The sequence below is a fragment of the Mchenga conophoros genome, linkage group LG4 (genome assembly GCF_057382185.1).
Source record: "Mchenga conophoros isolate Kocher_MC1m ecotype Shallow Benthic linkage group LG4, M_conophoros_male_GT1.1, whole genome shotgun sequence".
NCBI classification, from domain to species: Eukaryota; Metazoa; Chordata; class Actinopteri; order Cichliformes; family Cichlidae; genus Mchenga; species Mchenga conophoros.
In genome coordinates, this window is record NC_140529.1 from 4,547,836 (window position 1) to 4,569,605 (window position 21,770).

Here is a 21,770-nt window from a genome sequence, read left to right on the forward strand (position 1 = left end):
TCAGCCTAAACCCGCCTCTGTCAGAGGTCACTTCCTGTTTAAAAAGGAGCTACAGTGTTACAAGATACTTGCTCAAAGACGCTCAACAGTCCCATCTTTGACACTGTGAAAGATATGATGACATTCATCTAGCATGTTTGTTGCTTCTATTTACAGGTGACATCACAAACGTGACCTTTTTAGTTGCACGTGATGCTTCTAACACACCAAGCAGAAGCCTCAGGTGGGTGTAATGCATTTAATTGGAGACATTGATTTGTACATCATACAATATTCATAAAGTGCAACACAGAAAAAAGCAAAGAGCCATCCCCCGTTTTTCTTCCTCCATAAATACATCTTCCCCAATTTGAACATATTTCATCCAACCACAGCTTCTGGCACACATGACGACTCATTTCAGCACGATGACACACGGCACACACCTGACCTTCATTTGAAGCAGGCCACACTGAACCTGTGGCAGGACACTTTTATTCTTACCTTTCAAATTAATTACCTATCCGAGAGGGTGAAACCCGACAGCATGATTTATGAAACGCTAATATAAAAGAAATAATGAATGCCTAAAACTGATGAAAAATCTAAACATCCGTGCGAGACGTCCGGAGCTGTTTGAGTCAAAAACGTGGCCCAGTGTGGGGGCTGTACCTCTGGTCCTTCAGGCAGCAGCAGGAAAGACAAAAGTTAGAACAAACACAGAGCTCATGCTGTTCTTTAAATCGTTTCAACCACCCAGCATGTGACCTGCACGTCTGCCTCAGGCTCCACCCACACTGTTGCTTTCCTGTTGGACTGCACAGACATGTTGCATCAACCACACACCAGTGCAGACCGACACAGACAGGGTACCATGTGACGTGAGGTGTAACGGCATAAAGTATAGAAGCACGCAGCGTATCGCACCACACCAACAAAACATCCGTTATTACAAAGTATGAGACTAAAACTGCAGAGCAGCTTTAACTAGCACACCTAAAGACACGCCGTCAGACTTACAAACAGCCTTCAAGCAGTCAAAGCAGAACTTAAACTAACTCAGCCCACTACTTTACTAATGAAGTCAGCTCAGGGTCCAGCTACGAGCAAAAGGAAGGAGCAGCGACCTTACTGTGCACACCTGACCGAGCCCGCCAACGTCTGCAGCACCACGTGTGTCTGGGATTCACAACAAGCGTGGCAACGAGCCCCTCGTGACCCGCACACCTCTTTGGAACTTTCTCTAGTGGATGGAGGGAAATCCATTTCCAAAGGTGTTACTATAGCTACCAAACCTTAATGCTGAAATCAAGTCGCCATCACCCGGCCCCTCAGCTGACCCTAATGAGCAGACGTACCACAAACCGAACAGGCAAGCACGTCGTGCCCGCTCGCCGTCCGCCCATCTTAAATCCTTCATCTGATAATGAACTTCGTCTAAAGCCACAAAACTGCGTCTCCATTCAAAACAGCAGAAGCATGTAAACATGGGTGGGAAATAAGAAGATGGGACGCGCAGAGGACAGGAAAGGAAGAACGTACGCTGCTGCTCATCAAGTTTAGCTACGATCGCTCTATGCAGAGGAACTGGTGTGTTTCCACAGCAGCTCTGGGTAAACTGGTTCTCCGCGAGGTTGCAGCTCTGAGTGCTGAACAAACCTGGTTGATTAGCTAGTTAACCATCATGCAGTGGGACAGTGAAGTCTGTTCACCACCACTGACTCACAACAGCAGTAAATCACACACCAGCTAACAGTCCGGCTCAGTTTCAGCTACACTGAGTGGTTTCCAGTGACTTCTCTAAAACAGGTGATGCACACATGTTGTATTTAGTGTATATGAGAAAATCCCAGTGATGGACTAAAGTTACAGGACAAAGGCAACGCGCAACCAAAACGGCACGCTGCAAAAAGCTCATCACACACGTCGTTACCAGCATGAAGAGCGTCACTCAGATGATCTGGGCTGAGCACGTGTGCGAGTTCTGGGAAACCGACTCAAAAAAGGAGGAATGTGTGTTTTGAATAGCACGGCTATTTAAACATCAAAGTACTTCATTGCATTCATCATCACAAGTCACATCAACACGAATGTGTCGCAGCAGTCCTGCTCCTCCAGCTGGAGCTCTGGAAACACCAAAGGGTCAGATTTTATACAGTAAAGCCTCACACACACTACGTCACCTGACCAGTTCTGCTTACCTACAGTCAGTGTGATTATTTACAACCCGATAATAAAGTTATTAGTAGCTGTTGGAATGGCTGCTCAAATAAAAGAGAAAGAAGCAAACCTGCAGCTGACACTGTGCAGACGAGCTGTGTGGGCCTGCTCTGGGACACAGGCCAATGATATCTAACCAAAGGAAATTTGCAAACAATGCTAGCTTCGTGAACAGCATCAGCTCACTACCAGTTGAGCTGCTTGTTACAGTCGTCACCACAATAGGCAGAAACATGCACCACCAGCTGGTGTGATGGAGCCGACTGGACGAGGCGAACGAGACTCTGAGGAGATGAGATGACTTGATGCCTCAGCAGGACCATCAGCACGAAGCTGCATTTTCCTTTAGCCCAAAGATGTTCTGAGCGAGCGGGTTCGGTAGGCGACCTGTGAGAGTCTGCTGCTGTGGACTTGAGCAAAGGAAACGCGTGAGGGTGCCGTCTGTAGCTTTTTGGGATCCCTGCAACCAACAGGAGCAGGTACAGCAACCGTGGAGTTTCTGCAGCCAACACAACTTTAGCTCAGGTTTGATGGAAGCGAATGCTTTCACGCTTCACACTTCGTTAAAATCCATGATGTTAGCATGTGGTGTGATTCACATCTGAAGACCTAGAATGCCTGTTTTCACCTTTCTTAGACAGATATGCAAAGAAAACCTGCAACTACCAAGATCTACGCTGAAAGTACTAAAACTACAGACAGTGGGTGGGTGATGGTCCGCTGGAGGATCCAGGGCTGCTGGAATGTCCCCTGACAAGCTCGTAGTATAATCCTCGGTCCAAAAGGGCAAATTAGTGGAGAGCTGAAAAGAAGGAGGAAGAGTTTGGCCTCCTCGTCATCAGTAGCGTGTAGAGTACCAGTCATTGTCGGTCATCTGAACGAGCTCGTTGACCACGTCCAGCAGGTTGTAGTTGTGTTTCTTTAGCAGACGCTGGTTCAGAGAGCGGTCTGCAAAACCCATCTCCACCAGCACGGCCATCATGGTGTCCTGGGTGGATGCATCCACTGGAGGCTGGGTGGAAACAAGATCGGATCAGTCGAGCGAGCCAGCTACTGATTACCGCACAGGCCTGAATGAGTCTGTATCTGAAGTGTTTGAAGGTCTGACTGCTGACAACATGCTGTGTACAATGTAAATAAAAGCAGAGTGCAACATGTCACGACTGCGTGGCGTCCCCTCGTCAGGAACTGATCGAGCATCGGGAGCACCGTCTGATCAGGGAGCACCTTCGCCAGCTGGCTCCTGCTCTCCTGGATTAGGGATGCAGCCCCAGCTTAAAAGCCTTTCCAAGGTAGTGCAATTAGCTTTGCATTGGACTGATTAATGTAAGTGTAGCCCCACAACTGTGTCGCCTACGTGTTGCATCGCTATCATGCAGAGAAAAGAGTTCAAACCTGGGCTGTGACGTTTGCTTCAACACTGGAAAATAGGCTTGAAACTCCAAAACACACAAATGTGAATATGGGAGAAAAAAGCTGCTAAATGTGTCACCTGTGTGGGGCCTTGTCCGGTGAACAGGGCTTTGTAGGCAGAGGCAGCTACTGACAGAGCTCCTTTCACCAGGCCGCCGGTGAGGCCTTGCTGCCTGAGGAGGGCAAACATTTGGAGAGTTAATCCTTTTGTTCTCTCTTATCAGTGTTTACGATTCATGGATGTGAATTTATTTATGAGCTGTCTGCAAGGGGAAAGGTTACAGCAGCAAACAGAAACCAGAAAGCATCCTTGGACTTCATGCTGCCTCCAAACTGTTAGTGCTCGTCATTCTACTCGGGGGGCCAAAACATTATTCTGCTTCTGTCTTAGTTGGCAGCTGGGATTTAGAAGCACAACGATGGGCCAGGCTCTCAGCAGAGCCACGGTGAGACGACTCCTGTACGTATGTGCGTCTGAGCTGACCTTAACCTGACCTCAGGCTGACCTGTGAGGACTCTGCCTGCACAGTCATACTTCGAACAGCACTGCAGTTCAATCAGCTTCATTTGAACCTTTGTACATTACTAACTTCACTTTCTGAGCCTCAAAGGCAGCGAATCGTCCTGTGAGCCTGGGAAACTCGGACAAACAGCAGCAGGCAGCTGGACTGGCAGCTTGTTACAGTCTCACTACTTTAACATGAAGACATTATTTAGCTTTTATGTTAGCGAGCAGATAATCTGCCTCCCGTCTCCTGGAAGCCTGCGTTTGTCCGTTTCTATTAGAAGCTACATTCAAAGTGATCGGATGATGGCGCGACTCTGATGTCTGAGATTTGTAGTATCAGTGGTGTGCACGCTCCATACTGAAGAGCAGATACAGGAAGTTGAAAAACAAACTGAAAGAAGCTGCATCATGTAGGCTCTGCACGATAAACCAAACCTAGCCAACGGATGGATGGACGAATAAAAACGTGATAGCTTCATTGTGCGCGTGTGTGTGTGTGTGTGCGTGCGTGTGTGTGCGCGTGTGTGTGTGCGTGTGTGTGCGCGTGTGTGTGTGCGTGTGTGCGCGTGTGTGTGTGTGCGCGTGTGTGTGCGTGTGTGTGTGCGCGTGTGTGTGTGTGTGTGCGTGCGTGTGTGTGTGTGCGCGTGTGTGTGTGCGCGTGTGTGTGTGTGTGTGTGTGCGCGTGTGTGTGCGTGTGTGTGTGTGCGCGTGTGTGTGTGTGTGTGTGTGTGCGCGTGTGTGTGCGTGTGTGTGTGCGTGTGTGTGTGTGCATGTGTGTGCGTGTGTGTGTGAGAGAGAGAGACCTGGGGTCCTCGGGGTCGTTCTTCTCCGTGTCAGTAGCTTCAGGATCAGTCTGAGCGCGCTCAGGAGCTGCTTCTGCAAGACAGAACGATGCGATCACCGTGGACTTCATCAGAGTGCTACTGTGACTGAAGTGACAGCGAGACCCAGTAAGGAGCCTACCGTCCTCAGTCTGGTGCAGTTCTGAACCCTGCGCTCCTTCCTCAGCGCCGGCATCCTCCTCCTCTCTCTCTGCGCTGCTCTCTGGGCTGTCAAACACAAACATGTTTGCTTCGCTCATTTACTGTCCGCACAACAACAACGCCTGTGCCGCTTCATTAGCTTCATGACTCGGCTCGCTGTATTTGAATCTTGTTTAAATGAAGGAAAAATGTTTTTATATGATACGGCACACCATCTAACATATTTTGGTAGCTATTTTGTGACTGACAGGTGATCATTTGTACACAAGCAGGAAAGAAAGCATTAGTAATCTCCTTTGCCTGATAAAGGTCTAGCCCTGAAACGCTGTAAATGAATGGCGCTACTGTGGTGCAGATGTGGTGCAGATGTGGTGCAGCAGTGGAGCGGTCGGTCTGAGGAAAAGACCAGCTTTCCTGAGGAAACGTTCTCATGCTTACTGTGATGTGACGACAGCTTGAGGCGGGGTGACTACTTCAGGAGTCAGCGGCTCATCGTCCAGCGTCTGGGATGTACACAGCATATCGTTGGCACTGCTGGCTCCTGACAGCTCCATTCCTGGAGCCGCTTCATCCACCTCGTCCGCCTCCCCCTCTCCTGCGGCACTGTCCCGACGCTCAGCTGAGGGGGTATCTGGGTCTGTGTCGGTCTTGGCTTGGACGTCTCCGGGCTGGGACAGAGCAGAGCTGCAGCGGGACCGAGAACAAAGAAAAAGTGAAAGCACTGATTACTGTCCCACAGCCGAGGGTTCTCCCACACACTCCAAAGCCACGGCTCCTACCTGTACATGGACTCTCCCAGGGGCCGAGTGGTGTCAAAGCAATCGGGGAGGATGATGATGTAATCCTCGGAGGACGTGGAGGAGGAGCGACTCCTCATTACATCCCTCTTCTCCTCCTCTTCTTGCTTCTCCCTCACTCTGGGCTCCACACAGATGCTCTCCATGTGCGACTCCTCAGCTTCACCTGTGATGAGACCAAGGAAGCAAACGCTGGGTGTGACTGGCTGCTGTGCACATGCTGGGACACATGCTGGGACACATGCTGGGACACATGCTGGGACACATGCTTCACTCCCACTCATGACACAGAGGTTCAAGCTTCGCTTCGACTTCTGTCGTGCCCAAAAATGGCGGCAGAAGCTAGAAACATAAAAGAGGACCTGAGGGTGTGTAGTGTGTGGACCTGATGCGTAGCTTGATTTTTAGAAAGGTGCACAAGGTTTTAACACATAAGCTAGCTGGAGCCTAGCTTAGACTTGAAGCAGGAGCAAGACCATCGCACTTCTAGAAATCTGGACAAATTTATTAAACCCCCCAAAACGGGGCTCTCCAGAGACTGAGTCAGCTCCCAGCCAGACTGAAAACAACTTAAACATAAAAGCATCACAAAGAAAGAACAATACAGTATCCACAACAGCACCAGAGAGTAAAGCAGAGAAATGTGGATTATTAAAGGTCCAGTTCAGTTTCATTTACACAGCACCAGATCACAACACAGTCGCCTCAAGGTGCTTAATATAGTAAGGTCGACCCTACAACAATACATACAACAATCATATGAGCCCCTATGAGCAGCACTTTGGCGACAGTGGGAAGGAAAAACTCCCTTTTAACAGGAAGAAACCTCCAGCAGAACCAGGCTCAGGGAGGGGCGGGGCCATCTGCTGTGATTGGTTCTTGATTCATTTAAAGGAACATAATCATTTCTGTTAGTACACGACTTAATAAATTGATCAACAAATCGAGTCTTTCTATTTGTGGCAGCAATTTTCCAGCTTATCAATCAACCAAAGACCAGACAGACTGGTGCTTAGCCTCGTCCCCCCCAGCTGTAACACCAGTGATCACCTATCGTCCACCTGGGCCTTACACACAGTTTGTCTGATTTCTCGACCGACCCCTCCCCTCTTGTTTCCTTAGCGTCTTATGTCAGGTGCATGACAGCGCCGTGAGGAGTAGCAAGCCACAGAAAGTTGGGATTTGGAAAACAGATGGAATGGATTCAAAGGCAAACGCAGAGGCTGCAGTGTGGGAGCACTTTGGGTTTAAACTGAATGACCGTGGTGAAACCTGTGTGAGCCGGTTTGTCGCCTTTGTTGTCAAATAGTAGCAACTAAACTGCTTCCTGTTAAACCCAGAATTTAAAATGCTGCTCCTCACACACGAGCTCTTCAATAATCGGCCCCAGTCGTACAAAGTGTTGCAATTAGCTGACATTTAAAGCATAAACAGCTGTTCCTCGACAGAGTCCTCCTGTTTGTGGTGAAGGAGCTCCACACAGACCCTCAACTGTGCTGTCACAGCACATGTCAGCTGGCTGCCCGTTAGCACCGCTGCCTGGGGTTTCAGTGGCGCCCCTCCTGCTGATGCTAGCTGAAAGAGTTTCCAGAGCTCCTCCCAAACACTGAGCTGACCATAAGCTGCAACCCAGAGCTTCAAGTCTGCTCCCGTACAAACCAAGGCCGCCATCACACCTCACTGTCCTTGAATCCAGCCCAGTCATACGGTGACATCTTCACTCAAATTAGACGCCGCCTCCACTTTATATACAGTCTGCAAATGGTCAACGCTCACCCCCAAACTGGTGCAAACAGCTGTTTCTCACAGAGAAGCTGCTTGAGTCAACATATCAACTTAAAAATGTCACCTGTGGCGGTGTGTTCGGGCAGCGTGGCGGTCCCGGCTGAAGCGTGGAGCGGCCCCGGTGCTGAGCTCGGGCCAGGCAGCACGTTCAGGGGCACAGACGTTGGAGTGGGCAGGGAGGCTTTCAGTGGGGAAGGGATGGACGCCTTCAGACCAACGAGGGGTTTCATGGGAGTCTTGGAGTTGCTAGAGCAGCTGTCGGGACTCTCCTCCATTTTCACCGTTTTACTCAGACAGGACAGCGAGGAGGAGGAGCCCTGAGCAGCTGGACGTACCACTGAAAGGAAACACGAGGACCACAGTGAAACACCAGCAGATCACGCTGCAGTCTGACGTTCCAGCCAGAACAGACTGTATGTGAACATGGACGCGTTCCAGCCAAACAAATGATCATTCATTTAAACGCACGAGCCGGCGCCGAGGGCGTGTCACTGACCTTTTCCTGTTCCTGGGCAGGATCCTCTCAGAGGTATGTGATCAGGGGCCTCCTCCAGGGTCATCGAGCGAATCACAGTCTCACAAACAAACTGAGTACCGCTGATGTCATCCTCCCCTTCCTCCTGAGCTGGGACTCCGCCCCCTTCAGCTCCAGGTCCTACCCCGTGGGGGACATCTGAGGACCAGCAGCGAGACAACAAATGTCAAGACACGCCCATTTCATTTTTGAACACAGCTGTATCAGCAGGACAGCTGCTCACAGTCAGAGAGCCAACTGCATGGCTGTGAACAGCTGGACAGTCTTAGAAGAAAACCTTCACCCCATTGCATGCTGGGAAGCCAAACAGGGTTTTTCAAGGGACCTGAATCAAGTCAGTCAGGTGCGGCTTCTTTAACGAGTACTTGTAGTTTCAACAGAACCTTTAAATAAACTGGGAGAACACTGAGGAGGATTGGGACTTCATTACCCATGATGCTATTGATGACTTCAGTCTCTTCCTGAATCAGACCCAAGGAGGGGCTGCCCTTGTCCAGCAGAGGGCCATCTTGAGACAGAGGGGACATGCAGGGTGTGATGTCTGGAGGAGAAACACAGACAGCACTGAGCTCTTACAGCACGTGGACTTTTACAGCCGGCTGACAGAACGAAGACCGAATGGCAGTTTTTCCAAAAGTGTAACATTTGCGGTGGTTTTGAAGCCGACGTGGGGAACACTTCAGAGAGCTTGGTCACCTGCTCTGTGTCAGAGCACTGCGTCTGGAAGCTGAGAGCACCGGTCTCTGATGTGCAGACTGAAATGTTCCAGCCTCATTCGTCATTTATTACGCTCCGAGTGTTTCCAGTGAATCAGCTGTGGGCTGCAGACACACCAGTTTAGCACCTGAACTGCACAAAGCCACAGAAAGCGGTGCGTCTAACCAAACTCAGTCTGCAGCTTCCCCACTCGATCAGGGTCACAGCACCTGACGCTAATCAAACTACGAGGTCAAAGAAACATGAACGTCTATGAATCACAGACGGCCTCCGTCAGTGTGTCGGGCCGATGCTGCCACTGCTCAGAGGACGCTGTGCTCGCCGTGTCTGAAAGAAATCTGCTGTCTTTGCATGTTACAGTTTGAACGTCGGTATTTGTGGTGCAACAGATTGTATCTGACTATTTTATTGTTCACATAACTGACGTGCTTGTAGTGCACACACGTGTCTCTTAACCAGGACGAGTGTTCTGGCTGTTCTCTTCTTACCAGCAGGCGTGTTGGTGGGGGCGCTCTCCAACTCTTGGACGATGTTGATATCCAACAGCTCAAAAGACAGAAGATCCTGACAAATGAACAACAGGTAACAGATTACAAGGCTAGTCTACAGGTCACCTGACCTGTCTCCAAACCAGTACAATCCAAGGCAGAGCCCCAGTTTATAAATGAAGATGATGATGTTTCAAATCATTTGTAACACGTTTCTTGTTAACAGAGGACTCAACTTATTGCTACATAAGTGCAGGGTTGTTGAGTGCCTGAGTCACTTTGCTGTTAAAGTGCCATCCTGTAGTAAGTACGAGTCATAGGCCACACCCCTTTCCTTTATATTTTACTGGGAAATGAGACTTTGCATAACTTCAGTGAATTTGAAGGTGAATGACGGCTCTAATGGCTCCACACACGCCCTGCCACGCCGCCCTGCTGCGCCGGATTTTCAGTCCAGTTGCTGTGTAATCTGCAAACCTCAGCCTCTCCCTGTCTAAGCTGGAGTGGACGTGAGTGTTTGTGTTTCGCAAACCAATCCAGCTGTCAGCCAATCAGCATTTGGCCCACAGTGAAGCCACGTTACGCTGAGTTTTTGGAGGAACAGATTGAAAAGCCCCTCCCACAGGCTTGCATAGGCAATTACAAAAGCAAACGGGGGTTGGTGTGACTCAGGTGGTAGAGCAGGTCGCCTACTAATTAGAAGGTTGGTGGTTCGATCCCTGCCTGCACGGACCAACTACACTAACCCCACGCTGTCACTCAGACGTAGCTGTATCTACTAAAAAGCTCTGTCACCTCATTCTTCATTTATCGCATCCACAAACTTGGAGGATCGTGTCGCTCGTTTATTCTGATGACAATAAATTTGACTAAAAGTCTGTCTCCATGGAGACACGTGGACTCTGAATGTGAATTTAGACGGAAGCAGATTTACAGTTGTTGCTCGTTTGTCACAGTTCATTTCAGCCTGTATCATAAACAGATTACTAGGGATGGGTATCGTTTAGGTTTTATCCGATACCGGTGCCAAACCGGTACTTTTGAAACGGTGCCGGTGCTTAAATGGTGCTCAAACCGGTGCTTAAGGAATGGAGAACACAAACTTTGTCCAAAAACCTCTCATGTTCAGCTGGTTTTTTGTAAAAAGATAACAATGTTAGCCTTTTCTGCAGCTATGGGGCATATATGGTATCACTCTTGGCTGGAAGCAGTGCTTAAACAATGGCCAGGACTCTCCTCTTCGGGTTTTTGGGGGATGTTGCTAACTCCGGGTCCGATAACAGGCACCACACCTGCAGCAGATGTGCTCGGTGTGAGGTCTCGCAGCAAGCTATCAAATACGGCGCATTTCTCGGCTTTTAAAAAAACGCTATGCGTCGCCAGGTGTTTCATCGGATTCGAGGTGTTACCTCCTTTGACAGTATCACAGTATCAGCTTGAAGCACTTGTTGCTGCTGAGTTTGCATCTTCTGCTGTGAAGTACAGCCAGACTTTAGACCGCTTCGCCTTGGGCATTTTTAATCTGTAGCTCTGCTCTAAAAGAACGTACGTACCTGGACCCGCCTACTATCCTCGGAAACGTAAAATGATTGGCTAGAATCCAAAGTGTGTCACAGCTCAGGAAAAAAAAGCAGCAAAATGTGCGCTGCTTTTCGGTCTGGTTACTACCGTTTATGTCAGAACCGACACCGGTACCCAGCCCTACTGATTACTATCAAAGACAGAGCAGCACACTGACTGCCAGTGTGGACCAGTCCCAGTCTTCACAGGCAACAAGTTTACACAGCTGCAGTTACTTTGGTTGTGCTATGATCTGTACAAACAGATGCTTCACTGCACATTCATGGACATTTGAATAAACAGATAAAATATGAGCTATTATTATTCCACCTTCATGTCAGCTGCAGTATACGTACAGTAACGTGATGTTAGCATACTGAAGTTTAGCTGCTAGGATGGGGAGGAGCATCACAGCAGGTTACCTGTGCAGTGAGCAGGTCTACAGACGGGATGTAGTACTCTTCTTGGTCCACTGACAACAACGGCTGTTCCCTGGAAGCTGCACACGCTTTCCCATCCTTGGCTACTGGGTTCTTGCCCTGCAGGCAAACATTCACATCAACCTCATTTGTGAATTTGCACATCCAGAAATTTATTTCATTTTTAAACCATCTAAACTTCAATTTGTTTTGTATGAAATTTACAAACCAACCATCCTTGATCTCACCCCAACCCTCTCACACCAATTAGCTAAACTGCAGGAATGTCTTACTGAGTTAAAGTTTGAATAAAGGTTACATCAAATGATTTCAGCCTCCCTGAACTGCATTCGTCCTACCTGCGGTGTGACACAGGGTGAAACCAGGATCCCATCAGCCATCATGGCTGCTGGAGCCAGAGGGTCGACCACGATGCTGCACCACACTCTCGGTCCAAACTGCTCCCCAGCGTGGGCCAGACGCCAGTGAGATGTGTAGGAGCCCTCCACAGTGGGCGCACACAGCGCTACGCTCACTATGCCAACCTGCACACACACACACACACACACGCTTGTTTCAGTGCTTCACGAGGACACGTGCCACAGCTCGGTGGGATGTCTCACACTCACCTGTCCCGGCTGCAGGAAGGGAACTGCCACTTCTCTCCAGCGGTCTCCAGATCCCACTGCCAGGTTTCCCCACATAAACTTCAGCTGCAGGAACCAAACAAGACATAATATAATGGTTCCTTAGTGGGAGTTTGCACAGTGGACCAAAGCCTCCCACAGGTGTTGAGGTCAAAGAGCAAAGTGATGCTCTGTGGTCAGTAAATGTCAGCACTTTGCTGCTAAACGTGATGGAATAATGTTTGACACTATTAACACTGTTAAGGAGGGATTGGTTGGTCACAGTGAAACAGGGTTGCTGTTTGTTTACACGAAACACAAAGCACGGCTGAACTAAGCCTGTTCAAACACAAAGCACCAGGGATGAACCTGAAACTCATGAGATGTGACGACGAGCGTGGAATTTGTGTTAGTCAGTGATGACATTTCACTACAAAGGTTGGGTAATCAGTGACGCTCATCACCTGGGATCATGAGTATAGCTGTTTCTATGGCAACCCAGCCAACAGTTACACTTCCCCCAAAATGTAAAAAGTACATCTAACGGTGGGTCGAATAATATAGTTGCGTCACTGTGGCCAGCACACCGTCAGGTCACGTCTGTGCTGTACACACATGGACGCGTCCATGATATTCACGGCTCTGAGACGGCGAGCAGGTCTCGTTCTGGTGTAGGTGCTCTCAGGAGAATCCAAGCTGTTAATGAGCTGCTGTTTGAGACTTTACCTTAGTCTCAGCACTCCAGCTGAGAGTCCCAGTGTTCCTCATCTTCCAGTACTTGATAAACTTGGTCCCAGGACGCAGACGCGTTCCGTCAGGAAGGTTTTCGTCCAAAAACGCTGCCGTCATGGCAGGAACCACCAGGGGACAGGGGCGCTTTGGTCGCCTGGGCAACAAGAGGAAAACCCCTTTATTCAAATTCTTCATCACGTCTCACTTTAAACTCATTCATATCGTCATTCAGCTCCCATCATCCCAGAGCAGCGGTTACAATGGACCGCCTTATTGACTGCTGCAGTCTGCTTGCCATATTTTCCCACAGTCTATTCACTTCATTGCACTATAACAACCTAGGATCACCATTCATCTTTAAATGTGCTTCAACTTTTGGGGAAGCCGTAGTAGGTGGACAAAAGCTTTCAGGCTCACAGAAATGCATTTCGTCCACACCGACCCCTGACGAGCTGATAGCGCCTCGCTGTGACTCGACTGTGTGAGCTGATGTTTGAATAAAGACAGACTTTGTTTCTGGAGCTACTCTGGAATCACACATGAGGAGATCGACACTGAGATATTTGAAGTGCGTCCTGCAGCCTAACTTGGTTGGGACCTACTCTGGGCTGTTGTGCTGTGTGGCTCGAGGCTGCAGGAGGACGGGGGAGGAGCTTCCGTCTCGATGGGACGAGCTCCACTGTATGCCCCGCCTCTCCATCCTCAGCTGCTTCCGGATTTCCTTCACCTCGGCTTTCAGCAGGCGCTTCTCGGCTTTCAGCCGCTGCTTCTCTGCCTTTCGGAAACTGCGATCCCCCCGCCTGTAGAACCTAAACAACAATGGATCGAGATGAAGTAACATCAGCATTATGGGAATGTCTACAGCCAGGTGTAGCATTTCATACTGGATTCAGACAGCCCTGCATCAGCTCACACTCATACCACATATCTTTAAAACAAACATTCATGTTTTTAAATATTTAGTGTGTAAAGCTGATAATATGAAGCTAGTTTGTGCTTTTTGGTAAATATGAACACGTGTTAAAGTCCGGTAGCTGTGTCACACCTGCTGTGGTCTGGGGCCGGTGATCCGTGCTCCGGGATGGACAGGGGAGTCCTGGCTCTCACCAGATTGTGACTGGGATCGTGGGAGAAGCTGCAGGGCTCGCACAGAGTACAAGAGGTGCACACGCTGTGGAGTGAAACAGCCCAGAGGGATGAGAGGAAACGTGAGACTGCATCTAAAAACTGACACCGTGATGAAGAGCACGCACTCAGCTTCACAATCTGCAGAGATAACAGCTCCTGGCATGCAAGGAGAACACAAGGAACTGCACAATGTGACCAAACAGTTTGTGTGCAGAGCTGAAGTTAGAGCACCAACATCCTCCCTTTACAGCAGCGAGGCCACAGGGTAAATGTTCACTTGGTAATAGGGCTGGGCCATATCATACCGTTCACGGTAATAACAGTGTAACTTTGGGCAATGATGGGAAAATGAAATATGGCGATAGAATATGGGTAAAACACGCATGCGCAGTGCCTTTGTTTTCATACGCACATGGCGGCGACGCAGAACGAGAAGAGCGAAAGCGGATCGTTGAATGAAACGATGAACCTGAACTGGTTTGTAAAAATGCTGCAGCTTCACTGGTGTGGAACTGGTTTAGCTTTCGTCCGTCAGATACACAACAAAGCACTATTTTTGGTAGCGCATGCTAGCGGGCCGTCGTTATTACCGCGTTGTTTGGAAAATACGGCACACTTAAAATCATCCTTTGATTTTTCTGAAAGTCGACAGAGCCCCTTATAATCCCGTGTGCCTTATGTATGAACTCTGGTTGTGTTTACTGACCTCGAAACGATTTTATGTGCACGGCGCTCGAAAATCTGTCAGATGTTTCAGTACGACTATCGTAGGCGGAGCCTCGCGGAGTGATACGTACTGTGCTTCAACATAATATTACCATATTGTGTGTGTATGACCTCTTTTTAAGTTCTGTGGATGTTATACATGGTTATGCTGAGGATGTGTCGGCCAGTTTCCACTGGAAACGCCTTTTGGTTAAACTGTCAGTGAGGAATTTGCACTGTTACATTTTTATATAACTTTAATGCAGATAAAAAACAGCTGCTTGTTTAAGTGAAAATACATTGATGGGTTTTTTGAACTAATAAAGTTGTGGAGTTGTAAAGTGTTTTGTCTCATGTCAATTATATCGTCAGTTATATCGATATTGCAGATGTTCAAATGCGTATCGTGATAAATATTTTGGGGCACATCGCCCTGCTCTGCTTGGTAACAACGTTTTGCAGCTTATTCATTTGTACACTGACAAGTGTTAGAGTTAAACCCAGGCCTACTGCGACACCGGGACAGCGTCTTTCACCAACAAAGATAAATCAACAAGCAGAATCCAAAGACTGAACTTACTCAACAACACATACCTGCACTGATAGCCTCCTCCAGTAGTCTGCCCCCTGCAGGACGAGCAGGGAGGAGTTGAGGAGGACGGAGCTCCAGGCAGAGTGGAAGAGGACACCTCGGGGACCTGCTGGGTCTCTGCTCCTCCTACAGCTTCCACTCTACCTCCACCAGCTGCACCAGCTCCTCCTGCTGCTCCTCCTCCCCCTCCCAGGGGTTTGTGGATGCAGCACTGTCCTGAAAACTCCCGACAGATCTTTTCCACTGCCTCACGAACTACCTGGTCCTTAAACTGAATGCAGTAGCGAGCACTTTAGTCATCAGTCGTTTAGCGGAGTTACTGCTATGACACTCATCAGGACGTTCTTACCTTCTCCATGTAGGAGGTGAACCAGGCTGGAGGAGTCTTGTCTTCTTCTTTGGTCCCTTTTACTTCTTTCATGATCACCTGAGCAACAAAAGAACATCATCTATGTGCATGCAAACATATGGGCGCAGCAGTGGATAGATGCAGTAAGAATGAAGCCTGTGCTGGGCTCTTACCATGCCCTGTTCTGGCACTGCAGCCTGGACCTTGCGACTGACCACCTGAGCAAGTGAAGGGCAGTGCTGTGGGGGCCTGAAGCCCCTCTTGGGTTCTGCTCCGCTGGCCTTGGTGGTGGCAACCCTCGTCGGCTGGCCTCGAGTTTCGTACACATTCATGTGCAGTCGGTTCCCCTGCCTCACCGCACTCTGGAAAATAAACACGCCGTCAGTTTCTCCGCTAGATTCGTCACCGGCAACACAAATGCTTCACTTAAGAAGAGCAGTAAGCACAGCGATACTATATCATAAGGAAGTCTTTATTTTCATGGGTCAAATGTAACTGCACAAACCATGAAAGAAGAGAAACACCAGTAGGCTATTATTACTTTATTTCTTTATCAATTAAACAGATCAAAGTTGTGGAGAAGCCTGGAATCAGGATTGGGAAAGCTGTGGCTATCGACCCAAACATGAGGCCAAATGATCTCAATATAAAAGAGATAATCACAGATGGTAAAGACACACCCTTCATATCACATCACAATGAAATAGAAGCTTATGGCGGATGATAGCATGGGCGGGACGTGAAAATATCCTCCGTAAATCTGGAGTCTTCTTCATACACTAAGAATAACTGTGGAGTTCCACAGGGCTGCATGTTAGACCCAGTTCTGTTTTCTATGCCTTGTCCATCAATGAAGGTGGATCTGTGCTATACACAGGTCAGGGATCTGTGCTGGAGCTGGATGTGAGGGGGTTCGATACATCTTAGCTGACGTTGCAAAGTAAACAGGCGCTGCTTACACAACGAGCTAACACAGCACTCCAAGACACCAGCAAACAAACACTCCACAGAAGCTTTCCACGTCACGTCTGCACTGTAAAGGAACAGGAGTGTGGAAGCAAGGACACCACACTAACACTTTCTATCCACAGGCTACTGAACCACTGCCTATGTCCAACTGTTTATCCATAACTGGAAATTTGCACTTTTCGTACATATATACACCCTGATATCGCTCTGTATATATTAGCACTGTGACAGTGTTGCAACTACTCGCACTCTAACTTCTGTTTACACCCACATATAAGCTGCAGGATTCACAAAGCACTGTTTTACTATTATTACTTTCTTGTAGTCGTGTGAAGGGAGCCTGCAGAGTAAGCAGGTGCTCTGCATAACCGTCTGTGTTCTGCAGAGCACATGACAACAAACTTCTTGAATCTTTAACCGTGAATGAGCTCACCTTCAGAGCCTCCTCATACTCAGCTGGAACACAAGCAGAAATGACCAACGTTAACATGAGTGCACTTTTATTTGGACTTTGTTTAATGTGTAGCATCATGTGACTGCCCAGGTGCACTTACCTTGGCTGTTAATGGACACCTGGAGGAAGAAAAGGAGAAGACGGTTACATAAATATGTGCTAAGAATGCGTTACATGGAGGAACTCCTGGAGTTCAAGGATCGCTCCTTCATACAGGGCTGCTCACTTGTTAGTGAATCCTGGTCAGAATGTGAGCAAAGTGTTATAGGCACAACTTACCACAGTCATTCAGCTAGGCTACCACATTCTACTGCTGTAGGTTAGCTGTACCTACTCACTAATCTCACTTTGTATGGCACTCCTCAGTCTCTTACCTCCTCGTTCTCCTCATCAAAGTAGGTCAGCTGCAGGCTGCACAGGCCAAAGGAGCGCTTGACCTGTAACAGACAGACAGATGTTGCCACATCCAAAGTCAACTCTTATTTACTTCTTCACTGTAAATCTCAGACGTGTGGTGCTACACAATAGCTCTGAATGGCTGCTCTGCAAAGCTGGTCTGGCCCCAAAAGCTGGTTCTGCTCATCTGGATGTTTTCAGACTCGTGGCCCCTGATCAATGATCATGACAGTTTGCATATGAATGGTCACAAACTGACCCCACTGTTCCTTCAGTGGTGCTAGTGTCAGTCATTATGCAAATGTGCTGTTTATAAGGTTGGAAACCTGCAGTCACTGAAAACAGAAACAACCTTTTGGGATTTGCTCACCTGGACGACTGAGCATGCATCAAGACAACTACTCAAAACATGTCATTACTTCAGGACTCGACGGTTATAATTCTCTTCTATAATTAGGCTGGAAACATCTGGACCTGACCCAGAACACTGTAGCAACAGAGAGCCTCCCCACACTGACTGCTTATGAATCCATTACTGAACTTCATTCCTGGTAAGTCTTGAATGATGAGCCCATCATATCCTGCAGAGCTGACAGCAGCACACACCCACAGAGGGCTGCTGCTTACTTCTGGTTCAAAGCCAGTCTTACACACAGTCCTACAGGGTGAAAGGTCACACACTAAAACTGTTTTACATAGAAGAATTGTTTTTGCATATTTTGCACTCAACCAATCACAGCTCGATCAATGCTCGAGCAAAAGCCCACGAACGTCACCAGATGGTGTTTCCTGCCTTGATTCAGTTAATGTAACACTTCAGCTGAGCTCTGTGCACTGACACCGAGTGTCTGCACCTCAGTCACATCTTCGGCTGCATGAGTGTTTGAACAAAACTGTGGATTTATCTCCTGCAGTTTGTGTTTCACCCACACCCAGGCCTCCCCAGACCTGCTGACCGTGGCTGCCCCTCCTGAGCCTGATGCTGTCGGAGGTTTCATCCTGTCAGGACCGAGCTCTCTGATTACGCTCACACTGTAACACAAGTTGACATAACTGTTATTGTGGTGTTATAGCAAAACAATAAAATGAAGTGTATACTTTACACATCAGGCACAGAGTGAACACATTCAGATCCATGATTGTAAATGAGGACGACATCACAACTGTGTGTGCCGAGTGCTTCAGCTGCTGAGGGACTGAGGGAGGAGTTGTTCCTGTATGTTTACTATCAGGAGGATGATCCCTCAGCCACAGGGACCAGGTCACAGGCCTCCATCTACGCTCCTGCTAGCTGTTCACATGCTCTGAGCAGCACAGTGCATGCCTTTGACACAAACACATATAAGCTCGTACTGTTTCACAGATCGGCATCAAAGGAAAAACAGTGAATGCTAAACCTGTTGCAACAGTCTCAGCAGCCAAACGTCTGTGACTCAGCAGCACTCACACCAATGATGTGCTCCAGGTACAGCCGACCATGCAGGGCTCCGAGCCCAGTCCCAGTCATATATAACTGGGCTCTTGCTCAGGGCTCCGTTACTCTGCACTGCCAAACAGATCTACTGCAGCTCTGGATATCTGCATCCTTGCAGTGCGTAGCTGCATTTCTGAGGAGGTGCATGTCAGACTCACAGATTTAACACAGTACACAGTAATGAGCTGAGCTCTGTCATTCACATCTATATTATCCTATGGTTATTACACCACACGCCGAAGTCCTACACGTGGCAAATATTAGAGAAATCTGTGCGTGTATCTGAATTAAACCAACACTTGATAACAGATATAAATAAATGCAGCCAGGCTTTCATCCTCGGATCTGTCACTGCGTTACTAAAATGCACCAGCTCAGTGGAAATGCTTCCATTTGTTCCATTTTCTGTGGCAACGTTAGGAAAGCAGCATAACGTTAGTTACACATAAGGAGCGTGTGCCCGTGTCGTGCTCGCAGTGAGGACACAAACACAGCTCCTGCACCCCCGCTGCGTGCTGCAGCCGTGGAGTATCTTTGTGGTTGTTTCGTCTGTTTACTTCCTGCACTCGGAGTGAACCACTGCGCATGGCGGTGAACTGGCTACGCTGTTGCTGGTGGTGACGTTAAACCGCTGGGCAGAAAACGCAGGAATGTGTACGGGCCTGTCTGACGCGTTGCCTTTACCTCCCCGATGCCCACTGTGACCCACGCAGAGCCTTAAAGGTCACACAGTGATTTTTCTATTATTCGGCGTGTTTCGCTCTGACATGCACAACAGTGTGGCTCAGTCTGGAGGGGCGAGCACGTCCTGAACAGCCTAGTGTCTAAGCAGGGATCACGGCCCGCCCGTGGAGCTGCTCGAAATGAGTGCGGCCCGTCACGAAGCGGGCCGGGACACAGGTCTGCGCGACGTGACGCACTCCCGGTACTTCCCGCACACTGTCGCCGTCACACCCGCTGGGCTGAACCCCCATCCCTCCGTGTGCTGCGTGAGCGCCATGCGTGTGGCGTCGTGTCTGACAGCAGGCCTGCTGCTCGTCTCTGCTTACCATGGCCTCCATCGACTCCCAGCTCTTGGTCTCGGATCCCGACAGCAGGAAATTCTTGGAATTTCCCCTGAAATTCACCTTCAGGTTGATGTAGAAATCCATGGCGCCCCCCTCGGTGCTTTAGAGCATATTACACGCGACGTACACGGAGGGTTTTCCGCACCGCCGACGACTCTTTCTGGGTTAACCTCAGCAGCTCAGTCCACCACGATTATCCGTCGAGCTGTGAGGCGTATTTTGTGTTTACATCAGCGCAATGAACACACCCACTTTGCACCACGTGTCCGGAACAATTTCTTCTTTAGGGTGCCTCTGTGCCTCTGAGTTGCGTTACTGCCCCCTCTGGTTTAACGCCGCCATATTGGCTTGTGTCCGCGATGCTGTGGGCTCCTCTAACGAAGATAGAGCCACGAACTGGTTTGGTTCTGGGCGATGGCTCACTGCACATCAGCACAAAGCTGTTTCAGATGTACAGGAGCGTCATTAGAAGCTTTTTGATATTAATATTATTATTATTTCAAAGTCTTTGGGCAAAAAGAGTGTTTCTTCCCTCCATCCATCCTTTTCAGGGTCACAGGGGGCACTGGAGCCTATCCCAGCTGGGCAAGACGCAGGGTACACCCTGGACAGGTCACCAGTCTGTGGCAGGGCTAATGTAACCAGTGTTCCTGCGTTGTGTCTGATAAAGAAAGGTAAACGAAATAAAGACCTCCAAGTTATTAACTTGCCCACTCCAGCTGCTCTCCTACAGGGGAATTGTAGAAAAGGGCCTGCATTTATTTTTTTACATTAAACATAAAGTACAAACTTACATTTGACACAAGATTAAAAAAAACCACCAACACGAAATCCGACATACCTGATAATGAATGGTAAATGGCCTGTATTTGTATAGCGCTTCTACTAGTCCCTCCTAGGGACCCCAAAGCGCTTCACACACCCAGTCATCCACCCATTCACACACACATTCACACACTGGTGGAGGCAGCTACAGTTGTAGCCACAGCTGCCCTGGGGCGCACTGACAGAACGGTAAAAGAAAGAAAGACAAAGTAATTAACTTGCCCACTCCAGCTCCTACAACCAAATGCAAAGTAGGGAAGAGGGTTAGCTCCACCCACCACAACTCCCAAGCTAGCAAGAATTATCTATTCACGCTAGCATTAACTGTGCCTATAACACATATGTGGCACACACGTACTACACATTTACATTTACAGCATCTAGCAAAGTCAGGCACAATGATGACAATAATTGAACTAAAGACACACAATCAGAAACATCAGGGTGGCTAAATATACATTATATGTGTGTTGTACGGTGTCTGGAAAGAAATGACACCCACCTCTCCCACAGGGGAATTGTAGAAGCGGGGAGAGGCCAAAGGGGTACACTGTATTTATAGGGTTGCACCAAAGAAGAAGAAGAATCCATGATAGTGTGCGGTCATCACTCTTGCCAATGCTGTAGACGGTATCGACAGTATGGGTGGCCGGAGGTACAGCTCCTGTGTCCCCAAGAGATGTCACAGACCCATCCAGGTCAGACTCAAGGGGGCCACTGACAACGCTCACAGCAGGATGTGCAGCGTCGTCATTCAAAGTTGTGTCCAAGGGCAAAAAGTTAACTTGAAGGAGCAGGTTGCGATGCACCTTGTCTGTCTCTGATACAGCAGATATGAAGAGCAGGATCCAAGTCGACTACCGTGTACACAACAGGTTCCCATTTGTCAGGGAGCTTCCTTTTCATTCTGACTCCCTTGTTTGCCAACAACACCTGGTCTCCCAGTGAAAGAGGCAGACCCTTCACCTTTCTGTTGTACTGGTCAGACTGGTGTCTCTGCTCCATTGTGCTGAGTTCCTGGGCTTAGAGCATGGCAGAACGCAGGTCAT

General features: G+C 48.7%; 1 protein-coding gene across 3 annotated transcripts; it reads right to left on the reverse strand.

The window, feature by feature from the left end:
* Positions 1-223: 223 nt before the first annotated feature.
* Positions 224-20,147, reverse strand: nbr1b (NBR1 autophagy cargo receptor b). Of its 3 annotated transcripts, XM_085269982.1 has the most exons (23): positions 19,879-20,146; positions 17,334-17,396; positions 17,060-17,078; positions 16,939-16,961; positions 15,710-15,898; positions 15,537-15,614; positions 15,190-15,458; positions 13,808-13,933; positions 13,365-13,571; positions 12,757-12,916; positions 12,034-12,117; positions 11,764-11,949; positions 11,408-11,524; positions 9,426-9,501; positions 8,651-8,761; positions 8,182-8,358; positions 7,750-8,022; positions 5,883-6,066; positions 5,542-5,787; positions 5,084-5,169; positions 4,924-4,996; positions 3,692-3,785; positions 224-3,211 (listed from the first exon to the last, which is right to left on the reverse strand). In XM_085269982.1, exons 1-23 carry the CDS (start codon positions 19,978-19,980, stop codon positions 3,038-3,040), a joined length of 3,117 nt encoding a protein of 1,038 aa, XP_085126108.1. In that variant the 5' UTR covers positions 19,981-20,146; the 3' UTR covers positions 224-3,037. The 3 variants fall into 3 exon arrangements, with proteins under 3 accessions (XP_085126108.1, XP_085126110.1, XP_085126109.1); XM_085269983.1 differs by lacking the exon at positions 3,692-3,785 and having other exon boundaries at positions 3,034-3,211; XM_085269984.1 differs by lacking the exons at positions 7,750-8,022; positions 8,182-8,358; positions 8,651-8,761 and having other exon boundaries at positions 19,879-20,147.
* Positions 20,148-21,770: the final 1,623 nt, after the last annotated feature.